The sequence below is a fragment of the Ursus americanus genome, chromosome 19 (genome assembly GCF_024610735.1).
Source record: "Ursus americanus isolate L20-20 chromosome 19, mUrsAme1.1.p, whole genome shotgun sequence".
In the NCBI taxonomy this organism is placed as follows: domain Eukaryota; kingdom Metazoa; phylum Chordata; class Mammalia; order Carnivora; family Ursidae; genus Ursus; species Ursus americanus.
The window spans coordinates 44490924-44517419 of NC_142145.1; the positions used below are offsets into that span (position 1 = coordinate 44490924).

The 26496-nt window shown below is 42.4% G+C and overlaps 1 protein-coding gene across 4 annotated transcripts in view; it reads left to right on the forward strand.

Annotated features, from left to right (window-relative positions):
- The window catches only part of ZNF521 (zinc finger protein 521), a 274293-nt gene that overhangs the window by 239671 nt on the left and 8126 nt on the right, over window positions 1–26496 (forward strand). For all 4 annotated transcript variants that reach the window (XM_045781967.2, XM_045781964.2, XM_045781966.2 and 1 more), the window contains 2 exons: window positions 5391–5522; window positions 8204–8319. In XM_045781967.2, the coding sequence (XP_045637923.1) occupies window positions 5391–5522; window positions 8204–8319 (248 nt within the window). The remainder of the gene's footprint in view (window positions 1–5390; window positions 5523–8203; window positions 8320–26496) is intronic.

Consider the following 26496-nt stretch of genomic DNA (forward strand, 5'->3'; position numbering starts at 1 on the left):
ATTCGGCCTTACGTTGGGGGTTTGATGACTGATCTACTGGCAGACCTCGAGCCCTAAGTAATAGTCTCCATTGCCAAATTAGCACCTCTGCATGTTCGTGTTACGGGCGTGAAGTATGCGCCGTATAGAACACAACACAAATCATAGTGGCCTGAGCGCTATGGACCTAGAGAGACGCGATGGCTGTGTGCTTGGCAAATTACAGTACAGTCTGCCTATTTTTCTACTCCTGGTTTCTAGGGTGAGCCAATGTAGCCGAGGGGTGAGTTTTGTCATGTGTGGCTTTCCTTTGTTACTCCTCAGACCCTTAGCTTATAAATGTGTGCTTGGAAATTAACTCAGGGAAGAGAAGAAGCAGAGTAAAGGATTGGGGGTTGGGAATTGGTTTAGGGCATAGTTTTCTTGGATTTAAAAATATATGTAAGGATATAGTGGTATAGGCGTTCGAACTGGAAAAATTACAACTGCAGGGTATTTGATTCCTGTTTGGATTCCGAGGGCAGAGTTTACTCCCACTCAGATCAGAGCTTTTAAGTATGGCCCCCGCCCCATGACGATGCACCGAGAGGGGTTTGTATCTTTGGACTTTAGCCTATAGATTTATGCAGTGGAAGAGGCTGGAGGACCCTTCTGGCCAGTCTCGAGGGTAAATAAGAGAAGGAGTTCTACTTATAAACCGTTACAAATTGGTCCTCCGTAATGGCTGCAGTGTTGATCAGACGATATAAGGGGGCCCCCAGTGATTCCTGGGATAACAGCTGCATGTAAGTCAACCACTGAACATTTGCTTGTAGCTGCTCTAGATTTCTGTTTTTATTGAAGGAAAAGGAGTATAAACATGGGACACACAGTCTGGAGGCTGCTTAAAGTGTTTCTCTTGTTTAAAGCTTATATTGAAATGTCAGTGTCTTCTGTTAAGCTAACAGTTGCCATGTTGGAGCTTATAACTTGAGTTGTGCTTAAGCATCCAAATGGCAACTATTATTTTTTTCTGTTACAAAGCTGGCTGATTAATAGCTGTGTTGGTCCACGTTTTATAAATTGGAGAGATAGCGATGATCATTCCCCTTCGAACTGGCCTCCGACAGGCAGATTGTGTTCTTATAGCACAGAGTTTTGTAAATGGGCATCACGTTCCGGACGAAAGCACTGAGGTTGTACTGCGACGATGTATTCAGAGTCTTTGCCTTTGAAACATTTAATAGTGGAGTAAATATTTACGTTAGCATCAGTGTCTTCTATGTAGACTCGATTCCTGGTTACATTTATGTTCACACTTAAATGCAGATTAACAAGTGGAAGTAATTATTTGAGCTGAAATTTCTATACATGGGAAATTATTTCTCGATTATACCCGCGCCATCTTTGGTCATGCTTTCAAGTGGTTGACCAGGACGGGAAGTCGCTGGCCTCCAACATGTTCTCAGTGGTGACGGCTTCACTCTTGCCCTTCCTGACCTTGGACCAACAGTGCTGGCCGCACCCATGTTCCCCTCCACCAGCACACAATAAACAGGGGTTTTCTCTTTGTTCTGGGAAGATGAAGGTTTATAATGAAAGCTCCATATTCTTCTCATTCAGTTGACTAATCTACACTCCGATGTTTCTTTTCCCTTTCCTTGTGCTTATCCCTGCTCTCACATGGACTTGGCTAGAATACTCTTCAGCCTCATGTTCAGAACTGGAGTTTTTCTGTCCTCCATACTATTGCCCATTTCTCATGTAACCTTTTGGCCATCAGAATGCCAGTGCTGTAGTTAATAGGGTCTAGAGAGGGTAGTGTTTTTTGTCTTTAACTTTCAAAGTCACCTACAAAGTGTCTTTAACTTTCAAAGTCACCTACAAAATACAAATTATACTCATTGTGGAAAATCTGGAGATTAGATAAGCAAAAAGGGAAGAAAAATCTAGAAATTTCACCCATAGATCTCATCTGTAACTCAATAAAAAAAAAATGGGGCTGCACTAGCCTATTATATCCTTAATGGAATATTGTAATGGTTATTAAATCAATTGACTCAGAATCTCTTTTTAATAAATGAGTCAGACTGTATTATCCAATTACTGTCAGCTGCTACCTTTCCGGAGAGAAGAAATGGTTACTTTGATTGAATTTTTAGGCTTTTGGCACCTTTAGGAAGAAGGGAGATAAAAAGACAAGGTGCAAGTTGTAGCTCTGTTGGCAAAATCCAGAGCCTGAGGCTCAAGTTCCCCTGAAATCGGAGGTGTTGATAGTGGCACCTTGTGAACCTCAACTTTAAATTAAAACCACAGTGCAACTTTCCAGTTGCTTACCCCCTCCTACCAGATAGTGAGAAGACAGAAGCTCAGTTTGGAAAGGAAACAGGGCTTACCTAAGGTAGATCTCCCAGTACTGAGGATTTTTTTAGAACTCCTTTGAAAATTAAGACCCGCTCTTCGCCACACAGTGTAGAGAATGTATGGGAGTGGAGTTAAACAGAGACTCTGAGTGAGGATAAACCTTTGAAATTCTTAGTATAAATACGTTTTCTTAGTTTGCTGTTACTATCTCTGCCCCCCCTCTTCAGTTAAAAAAATACAAAATGAGTTCTGTCAACCAGTGGTAAACATGTTGTGGGTCCTCCTGTCTCTCTCATTCGTTATCCATCCGACCCTGTGGAACTAAGCTAGTGTGAGCACGGGGAAAATGAGTAGAGAAGTTAATAAAGGTGGAAGAAGTGTGTAGATGTTTGCCCTGTCTAGCTCGGAGCACACTGGCTTTTGCTTATCTACCATTTGCTGCGTAACAATTCAGATATATTTTCTGTCCTCCTCGAAATGCTAGGAAAAGTTACTTGTTGGAAAAGACCTCTATGTAACTTAGAAAAGAAAGGCAGGCAGAACTCCCAACATGTTATTTTCAATATTAAAATGTACCATTAAACTCTAAAGAGTTCTGAAAATGCTGGAAGCTGTTGTTATGATCATTGCTATCACTTAGTGCCTTCACCGAGTATGGGATTCATGAAAACGAAGTCTGCCCTAATAATGTGTAAATGCTTTATGACTGTGTGTCACCTTCTTGTGAATTCACTTGACCGAACTTGGAGTATGTAATATTTTGGGGTGGAGCTTCTCCTTTCTCAGGATAGGAAATAAATAAAAATTGATGAGGACATTTTCTTTGTATTCATACACATATATCTTTCTCCTATTAGTTTTCCAAAAAAAATACTCAAAGTCGAGAAACATAACGTCACATTAAAGATCATTCTAACTTGCATAATTCACTTTGTGTTCGTGGTGCGGTCAGTCATTATCCCCTAGAAAGCCAGCCAGGCTCGTATATGTGACTTCACAAATATTGTAAGGTTAAGAATTCTGGAGCAAATGTGTATACTGCTCACACCCATAGGCCACATCTCGGTTCTTGTGCCAAACACACGATTTAAAGATGAAACTTGAACTCTTGGTTACCTTCTTACCACCAAAGTAAGGTATGCACCATTGAGGAAATAGAAAACATTTAAATTTGGCAAGTATTTCTGTTGATCAACTTACTGACCCAATTCCCTACAAGAAATTGTGTTCCTGATATTTCTTAATATCTAGAATTAGGGAAAATGTTGGTGATTTTAGGATTAAAAAAAGAGAGAGAGAGAGAAAAGAACAGATGAAAACCCCTTGATCTTATATAATCCCTAAAGCTTTTTGTATAACCCCTTGTCATGTCAGTATGCACAATTAAACTCCTTCTTACATAATTATAATCAAGGAATTTACTGTGCCACCCAAATACAGAGTAGGTTTTTATCTCTTGTGAAATGTAGACAGTACTGGGTGGCTTAATTAGTGCTTTGCTTCTCTTTTTACAAATTCCAATCCTCTGCTTCTAAAGACTCATACTTGTGTGAGAAGAAAGATTAGGAATACAAATAGAGTGATTTTACTCCTGGTTAGCTAATAATCATTCACTTTGTAATTGAGCCTTTGTGTTGCCAGTAATATCAGCTGGTGAAGGACTTCCACGTGCCCGTGGTGTTGCACAGAAGGAGCCACGTGTGGAGGATAGACTTGTTGCCCCCACGGTGTGAATATGCCTTTCATTCCCTAGACCGAGAATATCTGATACTCATGTTCCTTAATAACATTTTTGATCACTGCAAATAGGAGAAGATAAAAGTATAACTTGATAACAAGCTGGGTTCAATCGCAGCCTCTCGGTCCTTCCTCTCTCTGAGCAGTCGTCTGGGAATCGTTGCCGGAACCTATTTGCTAAGATCCCGGACCTTGAGGCCAGGATGCCTGGAGTTCAGTTCTGGCTCCACCAAATATTGCCCCTGTGACTCGGAAAAAAAAGTCACTTAAACTCTCCGGGCCTCATTTTTCTCATCTATAAAATGGGCCTAATTGTCATGGTTAAATTAAATGAATTTCTATCTGTGGGAACTTAGAACCACAGTGTCTGAAACACAGAAAGCACTAAAGAAATGTGAGGTTGTTCATTCTAGCGCCACTGGTTTTCATTTCTTATAATTACCAATTGAAATAAGTTGGAATAATCCTTAAATTTTAAATTTCAGAAACATTTTAACGAGGATAAAACCAACATAAAAATAAGGGTGTTGATCAACAACAGAAACTCTTAGCATACTTGTGATGTAGCAATTATTATTATGTCAAAATATTTTTCTACCATCTTGTCCCTAAAATATCAAAGAAAAAATCCAGGACTAGTCAAAAGTGAGCTTGGGGCTCATAAAAGTTCCTTTGGAGAAAGCCAGTCTAGATCACAGGATAAAATTAAAACTGTTTTACGAAGGAGAGGGAGCACTGAACTGAGAAGATATGGGGAACTGGGAGTACATGCAGAAAAAATAAAGGACTTACAGGATATGCCATAAGCATTAATAATATTTAAAAATTGCCTGACCATCTTGGAAATAGAAAAAGAAAGTTTGTGGGAATACCACTAAAAACCTTACAGTTAGAAATAGAAACTTGTAGAACCTTCTAAGTAAACCAGAGGAGAGGCCTGAGGAAGAAGCTGTCGATTTTTCTATGGGTCCATTACGTTAGGACTTTGGAAATACACAGCCATAAAAACATGATAGCGAAAAAGAGATACCTTATCAATGACATCTAATTATACTTTAAAAGCTTAACAGAATGCATCACCCCAAGACAAACCCTGCCTTCTGATTCTCTTTGGATGTTAAATTCCAGAAATATTTTAAATGGATATAAATTCATATTAAATGGATATAAATTCATATATAATGAGAAATAATAACCGACAACCATATACGCTACTATATAGTTCTATTCGGTGACAGAAATAGTTTACAGTGTGCAGTCATAGTGACTTCACTCATCTATTAAAGATACGGTGGGTTTCAACTTCTCTGCTCATGTATTCTCCCTAACAGATGAAGGACTAAACCACGAGTGCAAACTGTGCAGCCAGACCTTCGACTCCCCTGCCAAACTCCAATGCCACCTGATAGAGCACAGCTTCGAAGGGATGGGAGGTACCTTCAAGTGCCCCGTCTGCTTCACAGGTAGGACCCTCTAGAGAGCTCCATGGCCACATCATGTCTTTCCTACCAAAGCGTATCCCCACTGCTGCGGCCTTTCACAGAGATGACTTCGGGTCAATTTGGGGAGAAGATGTTTGATTTCTGCTGATTAGCATTATTGATTGCCGCCTACTTAAAGGCTCACGTGGGCAGGAAGGTTAAACTGTCAGGATGAACAAATGGCATTTCGAGCTCTCACAGAACTTTGCACTTTTCCATTTGGAAAACGACATCCATGTTCTGTCCACTTTTCTCCTCTTGGTGTTAAAAGGTCACCAAGGCAGCGAGTGCCTGCATGGAGCGGCTTCCGAATCTCAAGCCATCTGATGCAAAGTGCAGCCATGTTGCCCAGCATGTCTGTTATTTCAACATGGAGAATTTTGTAACATTCCCCATAAGAAATAAAAAAGATATTATTAAAACCCTCCCAAATTCTTTAAACTGGGAAACAGAGTAGATGAACAGATTAGATGAGACATTTATTTCCAACGAAATTGGATTTGAAAAGGAGAAGTTGATACAAATTTACACTTTTGAGAAGAAACTTTTATTGGATGTCATAGCACTAGAGTTTTCAGCAATGGCAAAAAAATGTAAATCAGAAACTATAATTTGAGCCCCACAGGGGTTGAAATACGATCGCACACATTTCTGATATTCCCCCAACAGTGACAAAGTTATTTTGGAAAATTCTTTGTGATCATTTTGCATGTGTCTTAAACTTGATGGTCAAGCCCCTCAAGGCTATGTTTCCTTCTTATTTGACCAAAAAAAAAAAAAAAAAGGCAAAACAAAACAAAAATATATCCTTCTCTCAAAACTGGCTTCTCTGTCTGCAGAGCAAGATTCCAGGCATTGATTAGTAACCTTCACTGCGTTCAGCCTATAGACTTCTATCCTGTAACAAAATAAGAGAGCGGCCATGTTCAAAGCCAGTTACCACAAGTACTACCTGGGTGTGGTGATGGCTCTGCCTTCCACATTTGCCTGTGAGGCTCCTCCTTGTTCAGTAATTTCATCAGCCACTCCTTATGGAACTGTTTGAGGGTTTTTTTTATTCTTTCAATTTGTAATTAAAAATATATACTGGGCTTGGAGGGGGTGGAGGAGGCTTGCTTTTTAAAATTCTTTTGTTTAGTTTTTTAAGTTTTTATTTAAACTCCAGTTAGTCAACACACAGTGTCGTATTAATTTCAGGTGTACAGTATAGTGATTCAGCATTTCTGTACATCACCCAGTGCTCATCACAACAAGTGCCCTCCTTAATCCCCATCCCCTGTTGTACCCATGCCCACACCCACCTCCCCTCTGGTAACCAGCAATTTGTTCTCTGTAGGTAAGATAAAAATACACATTGTTATATTTTTACCATAATACAGTACTTATCTTAAAATACAATGAGTCAGGAATCTGAGTTCTCTATAAAGCTCATAATAAGTCTTCATCAGGAAGACTGGGTCATAGATCTCCTCCTGATTAAGACCCTAATAAAACCGTTATTTGATGTTGTAGCCAGAAGCCTCATAAAATGTGCTAAGTTATATGGAGATCAGAGGCAAATCTGTATAAAAACCCCATTTCTTTTTGTTGATGTAGGTAAGAGACAAAAATGCATTAAACATGAGCTGTCTTGCCTTTCCTGTGCTGACAGCCCTGCATTGTTTTAGTGTTATCTTGAAGTAATTTTAGAAATAACAATTAAAAAAAAAAACCTTCCAATATAAAGCGTGTTAGGTGGGAGAGAAGAAATCTGAGTAGTTTTTTAAGGTAATGAGAAATGTGATTAAAATGTATGACTCACAAGAACAATATTCTAATATTTTAGGTTGGCTGGCAATTAGAATAATTTTAATGATTAGAGTGGAGTCAAAGTCAAATGCCAACGTCTTTAATAAATCCTTTCCCTGCCTATACAGATTAATATTGTAGATGCAAACTTTTTTAGGTCACAGTGCACCAGGCATCCATCAGAAGTCAGTTCTGCCAACCCAAACCCTGCCTCTGGCATATACAATTTAATTATTAATAGTATGTCTCCTAGGTAAACTGTTACACAGTCTTAGGGCCTTGTTTTGTAGTCATTAAAATTGAACATGTTTATATTATTGAAACCCTTGCATTCAGTGTGTAGGCTGAGTTGATCTTAAAGTATCCAAAGAGAATTTACCTGCCGTTCTGTTTCACATTTATAGACAGTGCCCCAGAGTAGCTGTGGGATATAATTTTTAGCATTAACACATTTAAATAGAGAACTGTTTGCTAGCTGTAACTTTAGGCAAATACAATAAACAGGGTTTTGGCATCTGTGATTTCTTAACCTGTGGGTTGCTGAGAAATAAGAGTCATTTCTGTTCAGACGGTGCTGTGCATTTGACCATTTTCAGCTTTATTTTAAAAAGATTTATAGGGAGCGGGGCCTCGATAAACCTTTACTTTGGAGCCGTTTGGGTTGAATTAGGCGCTTGGTGGAGTGCACCTTCACAAAAGCCAGGGACCCAACCACGGGCAAGCGAGACTCAGCCCTCCCCAGTGCCTGGCAGTGGTCACACCCAGAAGGTGTGCCGTTGAGGCCACCTCATCTGGGGCTCTTCGCGGGGAGTCATCGACTGAGGGCCTTGCTGAAAGAAAATCACCCAAAGTTCACCATCCTCTTATCATTTCAGTGTTTGTGCAAGCAAACAAGTTACAGCAGCATATTTTCTCTGCCCACGGACAAGAAGACAAGATCTATGACTGCACGCAATGTCCGCAGAAGTTTTTCTTCCAAACAGAGCTGCAGGTAATGTCCCCATGAGGAGAACCGGGATTGAACTCAGTTGCTCTTCTTATAGGAAACAAGGGCATTTTAAATCTGGATTCACAGTATCACTCACCCTGGGCCACCATGATGCTCTGTGTGTATTGGGGCAAAGGGAAAATTAGAGGCTGGATTAACAGACACCAAAGTAATTTTGCCTCTGGCTGCTGTCAATCATACAAAGAACTGGCACAGACCTATAATTGGACCTTCTGACCCAGTGTGATAGGCTTAGGGGTCAGGTTTATTGGACTGTGGGATCATTCACCTCACCGTCATGGCCCGTTCTCCCCAGTCCTGTTTTATTCATGTTCTGTTCCCACTGGACACCAAGCTGGATGGATGTCCAAGTTATTGTTGTCCTGAGGGGCTCAAGATTGGAAGGGAGAAGGGAAGAGAAGAAAGCTGTACTCTTGTCTGGTATGTTTCTTCCACTTAATGGACTAGAATAATTATTGCTCAGTAACAGCCTCCTAGTTGAAATGTTGCCACCCAAAGACATTAGGTTTAGCCTTGAGTGCCCGCTTGCTAGATATGGGATTTTGCACCAGTCCATAATGTCTCTGAAACTCAGATATGAAGAAATGACAGACAAGTCTAATGCTCATGGGGTTGCTGTTGGGTAAAAATGAGGTGAATAGGTCTGAATCCAAGGTACAAACCAGGAAATACAACACAAATGTTTGGGTGGTTTTATTACTCTTGGCAATAGACTAGTAGTTAAAATATGGGTAAGAGACCTGGATGCTACCCTAGGAATGTTATTTATCGTGAAAGGAAAATGTCTCTTGTTTTGTTTTTTCTGTTACTTCATCTGAAAAATGGGCACAATACTTATTCTCATTTTTCTCATGAAATTATATAAGTAACACGTTTTTGTTAACTTTTGTTGGAGCCCTTAGAGGAGAATGGATTCGAACTCAAAATTATTTTATTATTATGAGCATTATCATTAACAATAAAGTTATTTAGCCTAAAAAGGGGGAAAGAGGTAGTTATTTTTTGCATTGACCAGATCTGGGTGAAGCAGGAACTCAGCCCCCCCCCCCCCCGACTCCTTAGTTTCTCATCCTACACGGTAGACCCTGGGATAGCTTTGTACCTCCTGGGGTCTGGGAAAGCCAGGTTTATGTGAATTATGTGTCAAAATGAGAATTTACAGTTTATCATCTGTTATCTGAAAGTAAACAAATTGCAAATTAAGGAGGTGAAATAAAAAATATTTGAAAGAATGGGTGAGCCCATTTCATTGTCACAGTGGTGTCAGTGGACCGAAATTAAAGTTGCTGTCTTACTTTGTATCACTTCTAAATAGATTTCTGCTCTGTCACATCTGTTTGGCAATTGAATATAGAAGATTGACCAAGTTAGACTATTGTCAAAAAGTGTATCTTCTTAATATAACCTAAATTTCTGTTTGACAATATATACTTATTGCAATGGGCATCAAAAGATAAGTCATCTGGGTTTTTATGACTCTGTAAAGGATATGGCCAATACACCTAGTGATACTTGATTAGCATGTAAACTGTGGAGCAGAATTAATAATGGGTTAAAATCAAAGTTGTAGAGATTCTATAGAAACTGACTTCTATCTAATATTCTTGAAAAGAGTTTACAACAAAATTGCCCTTTTACACTCTATTAGTAGATTCCTAATGCAGCTAACCTGTTGGTAAGACTTCAATGTCTCATTAAAAGAGCCCAACACCATGGCCATAGTAGCCTGTAGCCCACTGTAGCACAGGCAAAACTAAGCAATTAAACACATCCTTCAGGACTCCAGGTTTCTTTTGTAGTGTGTTTTAGGGTTTCATGGGATGTACGGTATTCATTCTTTTCTACAATTAGTATAGACCTGTGGTTTTCAAACTCTTTGATCTCAGGATGCCTTTACACTTAAAATGATTGATGACCACAAAGGGCTTTGATTTATGTGGGTTATTATCTACTGATATTTCCATATTAGAAATCAAAATTGAAAGATGTTTTAAACACAAGAATGTACACACATGCGATTCTACTAGCAGTCAGAGAGATGATGTCATCGCTTGTCAAGTAGCCCTAGGAAACTCCACTGTGCGCTCATGAGATAATGAGAGTGTAAAGGGCCAATAATGTCTTAATGCTATTATGGAAATAGTCTTGACATAACAGACCCCCTAGAGGATCTAGGAGATCCCAGAGGTCCCTGAGCCACACTTTGAGAACTGTTGGTTTATATGATACAATACAAAACACAACTCTTTCTCTTTAAGATCTTAGAAGGTCAAACGTGTCTCAAGTCATTCTTGACTCATTCATTCAAATTGTGATCTGGGGGGCACCTGGGTGGTGCAGTGGTTAAGCGTCTGCCTTCGGCTCAGGGCGTGATCCCAGCGTTCTGGAATCGAGCCCCACATCAGGCTTCTCTGCTAGGAGCATGCTTCTTCCTCTCCCACTCCCCCTGCTTGTGTTCCCTCTCTCGCTGGCTGTCTCTCTGTGTCAAATAAATAAATAAAATCTTTAAAAAAAAAAATCGTGATCTGGGCTGCAATAAGACTTAGTCTGTAATCCAAAGCTGTGAGCACTCTTTTTCTTTCTTTCTTTTTTTTAAAGATTTTATTTATTTATTCGACAGAGATAGAGACAGCCAGCGAGAGAGGGAACACAAGCAGGGGGAGTGGGAGAGAAAGAAGCAGGCTCATAGCGGAAGAGCCTGATGTGGGGCTTGATCCCGTAATGCCGGGATCACGCCCTGAGCCGAAGGCAGATGCTTAACCGCTGTGCCACCCAGGCGCCCCAGTGAGCACTCTTTTTCTAATCCCATAACTCAGAATCATACATAGTTGGTCTTTTGGAGGGGGAGGGGCAGAGGGAGAGGGAAAGAGAGAATCTCAAGCAGACTCCCTACTGAGTGCAGAGCCAGATCCCGGCTTGATCTCAGGACCCTGAGATCATGACCTGAGCTGAAATCAAGAGTTGGACACAACCAAATTAGCCACCCAGGTGCCCCACATTTTTGGTCTTGATATGAATACTCAGCCTCAATACATGCATCATCCCTTAGATAGGAACAGTTTTTATAGTTAGTATGTGATAATTTCTGGAGAGCTAATACCACAGTCCTTGGAATGTCTATGTAGGTCTATTTTCTAAAATCCCCGGTAGTAGCAGTGGCTTTTGGGTTCAATACATTAAGAAAAGTGGATCAGAGTTAACTTTACTTTTTCTAGTTTTCAGAATGTTTAGATTTTTGTGCTTTACCCTCAGGGGTTTACAGTCCTGTACATTTGCTTTCATTACCCAAATTACCTTTACACCTGTGCTCAGAAGATGGAATTAATGTAATTTTTAAAGATTGATTTCTTTTATTTCCTGCATAAAAAGTGGGTATGATAAGTGTACAAAAACCATAATAGTTTTGTTAATTTCTAGAATGAGGGGTGAAATCGACTGAAATTAAGGTAACAGTAGAAAATTAGATCGGTAACCAAAATCATAAGAGTAGAAAAATGAAAAATGAAGCCATTTCATCAGCCCACGTTGGTTCATGCTTTGGTATGGAAAAAATGCAAATTTTAAAATTGATACACATTATACATACCACTTGAACTTATCTATCTGAAGCTCAGAAAGGAGAACTTTTCATAAGAGATTTTAAAACTAAAGGTCCAAGATCTGAAATCCTATTGGAGATTGAAAGCATATAGCTATTTTTTTTAAGATTTTATTTACCTATTTGGGGGAGAGAGAGAGAGAGCATGAGCGGGGGTGGGGAGGTGGGAGGCAGACAGAGAGGAAGAAGCAGACTCCCCCCTGAGCAGGAGCCTGACACAGGGCTCGATCCCAGGACCCCAAGATCATGACCTGGGCTGAAGTGAGACGCTTCACCGACTAAGCCGCCCTGAACCACCCAGGTGCCCTGAAAGCATATAGTTTATTTGACTCTTCTATCATGGTGAGAATACTAGGGTACGTCTAGGATGAGCATTTCAAAATCACCTCATAACATATTGACGGTGTATCTTTTAATGGCACATAAATGATTTCATGACCATAATAAGTAATTTACATTTCTTTCACTGCTTATGCCCAGTTAAAAATGTAAAACCATTTTTTGTGTGTGACTAGAAGTGCTTTGCTGGGTATAAAATTATATACCACACACACACACACACACACACACACACAACACACACACACACACAACACACACACACACACACAGGAGTGTGTGTGTTATTTTCATTGATATTGCCTACAATGTTAGTCTGAACTCAGATAATTCCTCATTATACACCGTCCGTCTTCAGGAGACTAAGGACTCAGACATCGTCTTTTGGACATCACAGACCACAATTCCTTTTAGAATTAAACAAGACAAAACCTCTGTTTCTATGGAACACTCAATCTAGGACACACCTTTTGCCGTGTGGAAGCTATGTCCTTCACATGACCCCTAAACCTTTCTGACCAAAAGTTCTAAATTCCAGTTTAAAGATATATAATGTATAATTATTGGCAAGATATAGTCTTTTTCTTTTGGTAGAGTTTTCCCTCATTTGTGTAAGGAATTCTAATACATGTCCACCTAGCATGCTGGTAGGGAAGATGTGCTTTGGAATAAAGGTGCATTATTTGAACTAAATGAACATTTTGTTATTTTAAAAGCAAATGAAGATGTTGGATGTTTCACATGTTTTCCTAATAGACCTCAAAACTTTTTCTGCCGAACTTAGGGAAGCTGCTTTGAGAGAGGGATGGTGTGGTCCAAGAATAATATCCTACAATGCATATTTGTATCCAAAGTGGTTTATACAGGTGTGAGCAAGTTGTGTGTTTGTAGAAATGCTGCTGAATAGGCCACTTTCTTTCAGTATAGTAATTACTGTTTAATTGGTGCCTCTCAAAAAGCTACAATTCAAAGGCAGTGATCCAATCATCCTCTTCCAATGTGTCTCCACAGAAAGTTCCATCAGGCACCATGTTAGGAATGAACATAGAGGGAATTCCAGTAGGAGGGAGAGAGGGGATTGGCCTACGTGAACTTCAGGCCCTGAGATTCTGGTGTTTGAATTCCTTTTGAATCAAAGGTTATTGTGATACACAGCCCTTCCCTTCATTAGCTCACGAATGCAGTGTTTTCCACACTCATTATGGAGTAATCATCTCACATTCCAAAGGATACACTGTGATTTTCTTTCGGATATCATTTCTGTTTAAATAGGCAATTGTCTCTTCAGCTCTTTTTCTTCCCAAATTACTTTCCCACCAAATCACATGATCTTGATGCATCTTTCTCACACCACAGCTTAACTGGTGCTCAGGTCTTCTGGTCGTACTTCTGAAGGAAAAATGAGTCAGTGCACTTAGGATGGTTTGCATAAGACAGCAGTACACCGTGGAAATGTGGCTGCTGAGCCGGTGACTGGGTCCCTGGCTAACTTAGCTCCTTCCCTCAACTAGCCTTTTAATAAATGTAATACAAATTCGTGTCTCAGGTTATTAACTAATATGTGATGAGACATTGAGGAGTCCTTGTTAATAGTCAAAATCACAAGTGCTATGCTATTTACTTCTGTTGTCTCCATGTCATTATTAATTAATATGTTTATTAATTAAAATACTTATAAAAATGTAACTTCGTCAGTTTAAATTGACCATGATCCCAATCACTCTATGACATATCAAAAATAATTAGAAATAGATCATATTTACAGTCTGCTAGAAAAGATAAGATACGCATATGATTAGCCATTATATGAGCTAATCTGTAATATACTGTTAGTATTCCAAGAGAAGATGCTTATTCTCCAGATGGAAGACCCAAGAAAGATATCACGTGGGACGCATTCAAGCCGGTTCTGAAGGATAGATATGATTCTGGTATCTGTGGTCATGGGAGAATTAGGCACCCATAAAGTCGCAAATGGTTAGTAGTTTGAAAAAAAATAGTTTCTGTGTGTTTTTTCTTGTCTGTTTTAGTTTGCTTTTAATTCTGTATAGGCAGCTTAGTACAAGGGAAAGGGCGTCAGTTGCAGAGAAGAGTCACAGAGTTTGATTGTGGCCACTGCCACTTACAAGCTATCGACTGTGGGCTTCAGTGTTACCATCTGTAAAATGGGCATGTGGGAAACAACAAGGCCTCCTGCCTGCCTCCCGGAATCCTGGTGAGAGAGTGCAGCAGAGTATCTCATACTGAGCACTCAGGGCAGAGTGCAGAGCAAAACAGGCATGGGGTGAGCATTGGCTCCCTGACCCTCTCCTTGTTCCCTAGTGCTGACCTAAGTAAACAAAATCAAGAGTCGTCATTACTCAGAAATGAAGTCTCGATCTCAGACACATCAGAATTTTCCTTAGCTCTCTGCTGTCGTTCTACTGGAATGATTTCCCAATTAATCATACCTTGACATAGTTTCATGTTAATTAGTATCCAGGTAAAAATTCTTATTTTTAAACATTCATCCATTTCAAGGGATTAAAGAGTCTTGGGCTTTTTTCTTTCCTTTTCTTCTTTCTAGCATATAACCATAAAACAAAACATTTAAATTTGCTTTCAGAAATGTATTTCAAAACAACCTGCCCCTTCTCTCCACACACCCCAAATTAAAGACATGTGACCAAAACAAAAAGTTTTATCTTGCCCCTCCGTCAAAGACAAGGTGGGATCTGGGTGCAATCTGGGGAAAGGTTTGTCTTAGTTTGTTGTCATATTTTTCTCTGAGTCAGGCCGATCTTCTTTCGCAAATTGGAGGACTGGAAAAGTACGCCTTTAAAGCTAGAGGTGCCCTTAAACTATTTTGCGTCTGATACTCCTCACAACTTTTGTGTATTTTTCAATTGTTTTATTTTTATTTCTAATGGAGTTTGAAATCTCTTTCCTTATCCCCACTCCAACTGTAAGACTCACAAACCCTGTCCTGCTTTGCCTGTTATTATGTGGTCTTCCTTTGGGAACCCCAGATTAGAAGATGTGCCCATCTCTCTGTCTGGGCCTGCCATCGCTGGGTTCCGAAGTGACGGTCTGGGAGCACAGTCAGTGTGGGGGGCGTACTTCCTGCCTCTTCCTGGGTGGCGTATGTTCCCAGAGCCTGGGCTCTCCATTTCTTCAGATCCTTCGGACCTCTGCATCTCTCGTTCTTGGGGCTGAAATCACAGCCCCAAACACATCACATAGCCTCAGGGATCTCAGGAGTATAAATTGTGTCAAGTGAGCATGTGGGTCTGGAGCTGGTCTGTTTCTCCACCACCTCCTTTCTCCGCTTTGTGGGCCTGCGGGGCTTTTGAAGTAAATTGGTGCTCCACCAACTTCCACTTAATTTGCTCAGTGGTTAAATTGATCTATCTCTTTTATTGGATCGAATCTCCAGGAACTGAATCATTTGCATTGATTTATTGATTGATGCTATGTTTTCACCATTACTTTTGATCACTTTCAGCTGTTAATATTGGATAATTCAATCAGGATTGATTGGCCTTACCATTGAAGGCAGAAAGTTAATCATATAGGACAGAGAAATAGAACACGGCTAACCTCAGTTTGACTGTTTTTCATTCATTCATTCATTCATTCATTCTCTCTTTCTCTTTCTCTCTCCCCTTTCCCCCCCTTCCTAACATCTATGCAATAGCACAAAGCTTGAGCAAAGAAGGGAGTTTAAAATTTTATAGCATTCACAACGCATCTAAAGATGAGGTAGGTTTATTTTGCTTTTTTTCTAAGACTGTGTCTAGAAATCAAGCAAGCATCCAGAAAGATAGATAAGCATAACTGTCACAATGAACTCATTTGGACTAAATGAGTAAATGCATTTTCAATTACCCGTTTTGTACCAATAAATGCCTGATCGGTGTGTGCATGCCTGGAGGCACAACATGGGCTCACCTTTTACTAAATTTGGCCCTCACTGCTTCACCATGTGTCCTGCTAGTCAAATTTTCAAGAATCAAGTGGCTAATATGACTGAAGTAAGGGCAGCAGAGGCGACGGCAATAAGCTAAAACCACTTTATTTACATCTGAATCGTTTCTGCAACACCCCAGCTCAGTTTTTAAAAATTCTCCATCCATTAATTTCTTGATGTTCATATCGATGGCTGGTTTTCGCTATTAAAAGATGGAGCACCACCTCCTCGTTCTAGGACTCATTCCCTCCTCCAACAGCCCTGTTGTTAGCGATCTGCCATGACATTATTTTTTTGTCTGGCCCAGAGTTGACGACAGATGGCCATCTCCGAACTGCCATCAGTGCGACTTTATGGGGCATCCAGCCAGGGTGTACTGAAGAGCACTGTGGCCGGTTCCACAGCCCCCTCCCTCCCCACCCCCTGGAAATGTTCGTCACCTCTGCCACATTCTGCTTTGGCTGGGCTCTAGCTGGCCCCACCACCTTCTATGTCGCCAAGACGGCCGGCTGCCACGGCGCCAGAAGATCTGCTTTCTTTAGGGAACGAGAAACTGCAGGCATGATTGTCCTGTAAAGACAGAGCCCTGTCTCACCACATTTGTAGTCAGATCCTTTGGAGAGATCCGGAAATCCCAACTTCTAGAACATTCTGCAATCCAGAGAGGCACGTTAAAGTCCCACATATGTTCCTATTTTAGATGTTTGCTCCACACATGGATCAGCTTCCTCACATGAGCAGAGACAAAATGCCAAGAATAGACCCTTTGTGCTTACAAACTTTTACCCGACTATTGGAAAACACCACCTCCATATCCAACTGGTGTGACAATTAGAGAAAGAGAGATGGTAATCACGGACTTCAACTATAAATCCCCTGAAATGAGCAAGGAATTCATTCCAGCGCCTTCCGATCCATCGATGTGGCGATCCATCGGACAGCCGCGTGAAATGAGCTGTTGCTGTGCGTTTGGAGAAAGATTGATAGGCTGCTCCTGATCGAGTTTGCTAAGGCAAGGCAGCTTCAGAGCCAAGCGTGTATTTTAAGAGGAATTCACATTTGTATCCTTTATTGTTATATTTGCAGCGAATCTACAGCTCGGAACAGGCTCTGCCCTGCAGCTATGAAAGAGTAAGTTCCCCTTATTGGAGAGAGAGCAGTGTTCTGTAAAAGCCCGAGATGTGGCGGGCGAGATGAATAGTGCTTAAAAGCAGTGCTCGCTCGCGGTGCTGTCATTTAGAACAGCAACTCCAAGGCTTTAAGCGGGAGTGAAAGGCTGGGTAAACGAGTCCGTTAAAAGTGGTGAAATTTTAAACTGCCTAAAATAACAGGCCTCCTTCATTGATAACTTCATTGAATGAGCGAGTGGGAGAACTAACCAACTGGGCAGGAACTGCCTTCCCGTAAGAGGAGGAGAAAAGTGTGCAAGAGGGAGGCTCTTCCCCCATACCCAGCGCGGCTGGGAGACGGGCATCTGTCTTTCGCGACCCCTCCTGCTTTGATTCTGTCCCCCAGCTGACAGAAGACCACCTCTGACTGCAAACCCCAATTGCCCGTAAAAGGTTTCCTTTTTGACATTGCCAAAACTTAATTTTATAATTATCTGACTTACACCACTGAGCACATCTGCTAAGTTTGTGTGCCTTCTAGACGCATAAAAGGCTACGGGGATAACCATTAAATATCAGCAGTGTGCTTTGCTGTGCTTTGAGTTTCTAAGGGTGAAAGGTGATTGGGCAGGAAAATAGAACAGTCTATTTGCTGTGAGCCAGGCACTAAGACCTCACTCCCATACTCAGTTATAATTCATGACGGTACTGGTGGGCAGCCCTCAGCCCTCCGTGGAGTTAATGCATCTCCACTGAAGCCTGCTGAGAGCACCCTGCGTCCCCGCCCACCATCTGTGCCTTCACTTGCAAGCTTTCCCTCTCTCTTCCTCACCCTTTCCTGAGATCTCTTCATATTCATACTGTTGGGCCGCTACTGCTTCCTAAAGGTGGCTCTCCGAAACCGGATTGTCATTTAACTAGGAGAAGAGCTGGAAGGAACGCATTACTAATGACGGGGTTGTTTAATGTCTCGTTTAGAAAATGTCCATCGGAAGATGGACAGGGAGGCAGCAATTGCCTTAAACCGATGGCAGACTCTGTGAGCCGGGGCTGTGCTGCCAATCACTGGTTAGGAAGAGGCACCCATGGTCTGAGCGTGGTGGGGGGCCAGGCATCCAAGACAAGGTGGATGTTGCCGTTGGAGTCATGCCTGTTCCGAACCTGAGTCCAGAGTCCAGAGTCGAAGCTGAGAAATGTTTGCGCCCGCCGTCCAGTGGCTCAGGCCAGCCGGTGGCGTGAGTGCCAAGCCAGTCCCCACACCCTGCCCCATCTGTGACGTGATGCCGCCCACCCTGAGGACCAGAGCTAATTGCCCCGGGGCTCTGCAAGCCTCAGCTCGAAGCGATCAAACCCTGGGCTTTGCAGAACTGCACTTGCAGTGGCTGTGGCGATCTGCAGTGGAGTGGGCAGGGACGCCGACCTCCCAAACGGGCTGCAGCCCGGAGCTCCAGACCAGGCAGAGACGTTTGTTCCCTGCCTGTCCCATCCGCTGGGGGGCCCTCCCCCACCACACCCCACTCTCACACCCAGCAGAGAGCCCAGGGCGTGACAGGGCACGAGAGCATGCGTGTTCACCCAAACGATGAAACCGCACCTCCTCGTTCCCGGCCTACCCGAGATTAATTTGTAACGTTTCACAATCTGTGCTCTTAACATCGTCTGTTGTTAGGACTCCTTTTTAAAAGATAAATCAAATTCAGGCCTGAAATACCAGTGTATGCATTTAACAGATGTGTTGCCATAGGGGACCTACTGTGTTATAAACTGCAGAAATGGCCTTTTTATGCTTCAGACTTGGGCTTATTCCAAAGAGGCTTTGGAACTACAGCGGCGAGGTGAGAGGTCACACATTAAGACAGTAGCACCCACACGTAATTCAGCCTTGTGCGTAATTGGTTCAAAATCCCGTCCTGATGTCTGGGTGGTATTACAGCCCCTTGCTCAGCCTCCAAAGGGAAAGTAGGGCAAGCACGGCTGTACGCACTGTCCAGGTTTTCCTGGGTGAAAGATCACTTTGAGATGACACAGCCGAGGAGTCAGCCTGAAATCCTGGTTGGTATTTTATTAATTTTGCACCAAGATAAATCCTGAAATTCTGACAAACTCCATGACAGGTGAAATTCCTTCTCGCAGAATCTGCTCAGCAAGAGGCTGCTCATTTCATTCTGTTCCGAGGCAGGCAACAGGAGGGCAGCTTTATAATCAGCCCTCAAAGGACCCCCAGCCGCCCCAGAGTCTCGGGCTGATTGAATAACTCCTGGGCCTCTTCCCCTAGGCCTCCATCAGCGGGGGTCCTGTGGAAAGCAATCTCCCGCAGACTGGCACTGAAGTGAGCTTTAAACCACCATTTTCTGCTCTCCAGAGGAGCCTGGAGTACTAAAAGATAGATGGGCTGCAGATATTTTATGAGAAACTGTCAGAAGAGGAGCAGAGTAAATGTTTTTTTTCTTCTTCTTCTTTGAGTCACACACTACATCACTGTTGAATTTCTCCCAGAATCTTTTACATTTAAAGTAAGAAATTAATTGGTGGCTAACCTTTCATTCCCCCTCCTTCTTCTTCGTTGTCTTCCTCCTTTTTTTTTTTTTCTTAAATATTCACACAGAGGCCCTTTGCTTAACCACAGTTGCAGAAAATCAGTACCATTTGCAATGAAATATTTATAATGACAGAATGAAAAATTGGATTCATTTTCTGGCCTGTAGCCGAGCAGCCGGCAACTTTGTGCGGCATTGTTTAGCATCTCTGAGTCCTGCCTTTCGTCGGCGTCTTTTCCGAAAGCAGGCCACATGTCCGCTTGCCCGTGCTGTGGAGGGACGCCCACCAAAACCCTGAACCCATGTCGACTGTTAGCACAGAAAATCAGGGGAGGAAAGAGCCTCCGTCCGTGCTGCCGTGGGGCAGGGGCTTGGCCCTCGGCGGAAAGGTAGCGAGGGTGGGGAGCTGGTCACAAGGAGGAAAAGGGCTAGCTCTGCAGGGAGGGGCAGGGAGAAGTTTCTGAGGAATCCAGGAGACAGTCTGGCGTGCACTTCGGAGCGGAGCACGAGCAGCAGTCAGCCCGCCACAGTGTCTGGGGGCAGATTTATAAGGGGAAATGGGAAGGCAGGACTGAGGTGTGTAAATAAACACCGAATATCAGAGCTCACCTTCTTTTTTCCCTTTAGTGTTTGTCGCAACGGCTTTCCGGTCCACATGACCGTCATATACTCAGAGCTGCTTTCTTTCTAACCAGGGTTGATTATTGCCTTTTCTTCTTTTTAAAGAGATAAAAGACCAAAGGATTCTGCTAGAACAGTCTGGCGCTGTATTTCAAACAAGTTCCGGCTCACAAGTGCAAAGCCATAGCAATACATTCGTTCTGACGATGGGACCAGATTGGATTGGTAGCAAGATGCCTATGGAGTAAATTTCAGTCTCCCAAATAAGTTTCTGCTTACTGCGCCCCAGACAGGCCGGGAGAGACCGTCCGTGTCTCCTCCCTCCTCAGTTGTAGGAGTCTACCGAGGGATGGCTCCCCCCGCCCGCACCCCCCACTTCCCTCCCCCCCCCCCCCCGCTAAGGGGGCCTGATTCTCAGGCGGCCACACCTGCCCTCTGAGGTGACCTTTCATCTGTCCCCTTTTGAAGCCCTGGGTTTCATTAGTTAGCGTTGTTGTCTTTTGCTGCTTTTGCCAAAGTGGAAACAGTCCTAGTAGATTCAAGCATGTGTAAAAATAGTCAAACTCGCATCTTCAGGTTTCATTCACTTGAATCTGCATCAGGCATTACCAACTCCCCAAGATCAATAATCCATATTTTATTGCACAATAAAGGCTGCCTGTAATTGAATGAGCTCATTCATTCCATCTGATTAGCCCTATTTTATTCATGGAGAAGAAAAATAATAGAAACGTACCTTCACCGCTGTATGGCATTATGTGACAGTAAAAGACACTTCAGCACTATAAAAACATATTTATAAAGATGGAGAGAATTAATTTCAGTATTTGTTTATCCTAGGAATAATACAAATCACATCACACTGCCTTTTTGTTGTTGTTGTTTTGGGCGATAACTGTCATGCTCACACCTCCTGTGTCGGTGTGTCCTCTCGTCACCTGGCGTGAGTATCCTCTAGCTGGTCTCTCCTCTGAGCGACAGCAGACCCCGCTGCTCAGCTCCGAAAGAAGGCTGGGCTCCACGTCTTCTGCTATGCGCCTTTGCAGAGAGTCACCTTAAGCAATTTCACCCTAAGGTCATTACCTCTTCTCCATCCATGGATGACCATTTTCAAGAGTTTGGCATGCTTCCTCTTGCTCTCTTTGTAGCAGAATCTGTCCAAATTTGGACGTGGGTATTGAGAAACCCTGAACAGGAAAGGGCTCGCTCATTACTGGGATCTCTCCAGATCGCAGTGCAGAGTACAACTTGTATGTGGCACGCACTTTCTCAGAGGCTTGGAGTTTTTCAACAGGCTTCTAGATTTGTCTTTGCATTGCATCCAAAAAAAAAAAAAAAAAGGATTTGGAGAAACATGCTGACAGTTAGCATGAAATGATGTGTGTTCTGACACAAACTACATTGTCACTTAGAAATCTAGCCTGAAGTGATTTTACTGTAGCATTTCTTTGATTCAGTGGAGAAAAAGAATTTTCCTTAAAAGTGTGTGTTTTAGGATGTGACACTAACTTTTCTCCGGTGCTGTGCCTGGATCGAGCAGATGGTTTCCACTTAGCCCTTACTCTTGCTTTCTTTCTTGGAAGACCCAAGTTAAAGGGGAAAAAAATTTTATTTTTTCATGAGTGTTTCAACTTAGAAGAGTCTGAAATCTATCCCCCGGTAAATGGAAACTGTAATAGTGTGTGTTCAGAATCAGTCTTCTCTCTGCAGACCAGGAAAGGAACACTGAATCGTGTTCACTTCTGTACTGCCAGATATATTTCTGCATGTGATGTGGCTTGCCGGACCCCTCTGAATGATTTTCAGTGTTATTAAGCAGACTGCTAGGAGCAACAGGCCTCAGGACAGAAGAGCAGAAGCCCTTGGTGAAGGAAAGTTGCATGTCAAACCCCGTCATCAGGAAGAGAAGCGCCCAAATGCAGACTTCATTTGAATATGCGAGCTAACAACTCTCTGGGAATATTTCTCTTCCTCTTGTCCAGCTCCTTCTGTGTTGTGGCTGGTTTGCATTTGTGTTTGAAGTGCCAGGCGGTTTAATGAAGTTATTCTTTTATAAATTTTGCAACACTGAAGCAAGCATGAGGGCTTTAAATTAGAATAAGTGCCACTTCTGTATGGCAGGTTCCTTTGAGGACTGATTAGAATGAGGCCTCCCGTTGCCAGGCCCTTTATGCATGGCAGTGTTGCCGTGTGTACTTGTTTACGGCTCACCTTTGAATTTGCCTGAGTATGCACCATGCCTGCTGCCTGGCCCTCTGTTAGTCAAAGCTGCCTTTCTTCCAGGATCATGTTAAATACTTCACTTTAAAGAGTTATTTTTTTAATTATATTGCTTTATTGTAATGAATTAAAATTAACTTGGAGTAGCAAATTATATAAGGATGTGAGGGTTATAGATTACTCTCACCATAGTTACAGCACATCTTTGTGCGGGGGAATTAAAGGGCTGTCTTTCTAGTAGCTCTGTGTACCATGAGAGGTGAGGAAACTGTCCCACAGAGACCTGGAGAGCAATGTCAGAAAAGGTGCCCAGGAAGTGGGAGGAGAATGGGAGTTTAACCTGGGAGTTTCTGAATCAAAAAGAGGCTCTTCTTGGTGTAAAGCCGGGGACAGCACTGCCATTGTAAGCCCCGAAAGACCCCGAGACAAGAGTGGATGACAGACAAGAGAAAACACAGATCTACCCAAAGACCTGACAAGGTTCAGTGTAGGAGAAGAGATACACCGAAGCATTCCTGATTTCGTCTCTCTTGGTGCCTGAGTGCACTCGCCAGCAACCAGGGGTGATGGCAGAGGGTGAGGGGGTGGGAGATGCTTAAAGGGAGGGGGCTGGAACCTTTCTACGGTACACAAAAACATGCAGGGGAAAAAGGAGAGGAAAAAGCGAGCAAGAAAACAAGCACCCACCTTGAGTGTGAAATTACTTCTCCGCTCTCCAAACCGGAGTTGTGTTATTTTTTTTTTAAGTGAGAAAACACCCTGGTAGAATTGGGTGTGTGAAATATTTGCATGTTGAAAGGACTTTCTTAGAATTTAAAACAAGGGCTACTCGAGGCAATGAGGGACAGAAAGATCACAGGCCAACAGCAGGGACTTCACCTGTAGAACGCACACACGTATGTAACATTTCTCCTTCTGGACGCGCACGTGTGCGCGCATGCACACACCCTGAAACGTACACAGTTTAATTATGTAAATGATGCAAGTCCAATACCGTCCGTTCACAGTTTTATCCTTTTAATTTATATCTACTGAAGCGAATGCCCTAGTAGACAAGCGTTTGGTTGCTCATGATGGGGAAAGACTTTTTTCTGTTATTCTTAATGATTTATAACACGGTTGACTTACTCTTAATATGAGTTTACCTCCTAGAGAGTGTGGCAATGTTTTTAATAAAAGAAGTAATACACTACAAGGAAGTGGCATTTCTTTTGCTTTTTGTCCAAGTTCAATAAACTATTTTTCATAATTATTGGAATTTGGTTGAAGGGAATCCTTGTCCATATGGAGTGGAAAAGCAGAAAGAGTCCTTGCTCCCTCCTTCTCCCTACAAAGGTTACCCTTTGAATATAAATTACAAGCCTTGTGCCTCTCTCATTCTAATCAGATGACCTTTTGAATCTAGTGGACCAGAGTTTAAATCCTAAGCCTGCCAGTCAGTTTTTAAATCAATGCCCTGTTCCAGCAGCTTTCAGGTACATAACTTTAAATTGCAATGGATTTCAAACACACAGAAGTAAAATAAGTAATGCGGGGAGAATCTTGCAGCCGACAGCAAAACAGCCCAACTTGACTGCAAGATCGTGGGCCAAGTTATGTCACCATGGGTAATCTCAGTAACCGAGTCCTTTAAAAATAAAACCTTCCAGGATTCAAAAATCTAAGAGAAAAGGGAGGAGCAGGAAACTTATAATGTTGGCAGGAGGATGTTTCTGAGCAATTATCAATTTAAGCTCCCATTATTTTGCTGCTAATTACTACATGAGGCTGTTAAATATTTAGCAGAAGTTTGTTTAATTGCATTTGACTGGGAAGGGGCTGCCTGACCACGGCTTGAGCAGCAAGAATCAGTTGTGGGCGTCAGGAGCCAGGCAGAGAGGAAATGTGTATTCGCCCAAGATGAACACATTACAGCGTCAGACAAGCCTTCTTTTCTCTTCCTTCCAGATTTATTTATCTTTAAGGTATCTAAAATTAGAGCACGAAGAAGGGGCACTGTTCACGGATGTAAAATTGGAAGGAGGTCATTCTTAACCTTGTTTACAGATGTTCTAGTTTGGAAAGCGCCAGTGTGATAAATTAAACATTGCAGGGGGAAAAATTAAAGCTTAGCAACAACTGGCACATGGACACATCTGTCCGTGAAGCACTGACTTAATCCCTGAATATCTTATTAGACTGTATTGCCTATCAAAGCCTTCTATCCCATGATACGCAGGGCTCCTGCTCTTCTAGGATCCGAACAGCGTCTTCAGGCTGCAGCCTCTCTTTCACTTTTGCTGGCTTTGTATAGTTTGACTTGAATTTTCTTTTGGCCCCTTACATGTAAGCAAGTAGTTCACAGTTTTCTTTTAAAAATAAACCTGAGATTTTTAATATATTTCCCAGTGGCCACCGTGCCCCTTTTAGCCTATACTTCCAATTTGGCACTTTTTTCCCCCCCCGTAACGTAGTAGATATTGCATGCTGTTGTCAGTTCCAAAATGGGAAAATTTTAAGCCTGGCCGGTATGCAAAACAGATAGGGGTCAGCTAGTGACTGAAGTGTTACTATCGTTTTTAAGCTCTCCATGAAAAATGGAATTACGACCATGTTACTATTTCCCATGTATGACTCATCAGCAGTAGTGTCCTTTTGAAACTGGTGGACCAGAGTGGCTTCTTTTATGTCTCTTTGATGTTTAATTGTCAAAATTCCAGAAATTATTCTACATTAGCAATTTGGACATGGCGTTATTTTAAACATTAGTCTTTGCGTAGGCTTCTGAAGACATGTTAGACTAAGGCGAAGTGAATTAGGCGGGTATTCTTGCAACACTGGTAACCACCACAGGCTCTGCTTGGTCTGACGTTGTGAGAGAGAGCGCCTGTGATGAAAATAGGCTCTTTTTGAAGTGGCTTCCCACCTCCCTGCCCAGCCTGAATGATCTCCAGCCCCACAGATGGAGATCATTCTAGTCCCGGACAGTCTACACCCCCGGACTCTCAGCCTGACTCATGCTTACTCTCCCTCTAGAGCCCCTCCTTCCCTTCTAACCTCCTCCTCCTCCTCACTCCAGCACCGGGCAAGTGTGACTCCTCTCTCACAAGATGTGAGGTGTCCTATCTCTATGGCCCGTAGCACCCTGTCCTCCCCATAGTTGCTGAGTGCCATGACGGTGAGTGCCTGCCGTCTCTGCTCCCTGTCCAGCCCGGGGATTAGAACACATCAACCAGTGCCACTCGCAGTTGCTTCATGCCCAAAGCCAGCTGAGCCACTGGAGGAGATGCAAGACCTTGAAAGTTGGCTTACGCTCTCTGGGTCTTAATTTCACCATCTATAAAACGACATATCTGAACAGATGCTGCTAGGACCCTCCCAGCTCTGAAAACAGTTTTTTGGTTCTCTGATGCCTTCGTTATGTACAGGTATAATTGGCTCCTGCTATTAAATCTAGGCCAGCAAATGAAGGATGATGGCTCTGCAGTTTGTTCAAAGTAGATAGTTCAATTATCCATACCTTAAATATTAATTTCCAGAGTTTAATATTTATCCTTTGTCAGATTGCAAATATTCCTAAAGCAGCACATTGATTAATTGCCAGGAAAATTGTTCACTGATGGTACATGGATGGTAAGTTGTGAATGAGTGGACATTTTCTGGAGACACTCGATTGTTCATACGTGCAATACCACTTATTATATATCTCAAAGGATATTATGTATCCTTTGCATGCTTTCTCAACAATCGCCCATTTTCACCCATTGACTGTATTTTAAAATGCCATGTGATATAGTTCCACACAGC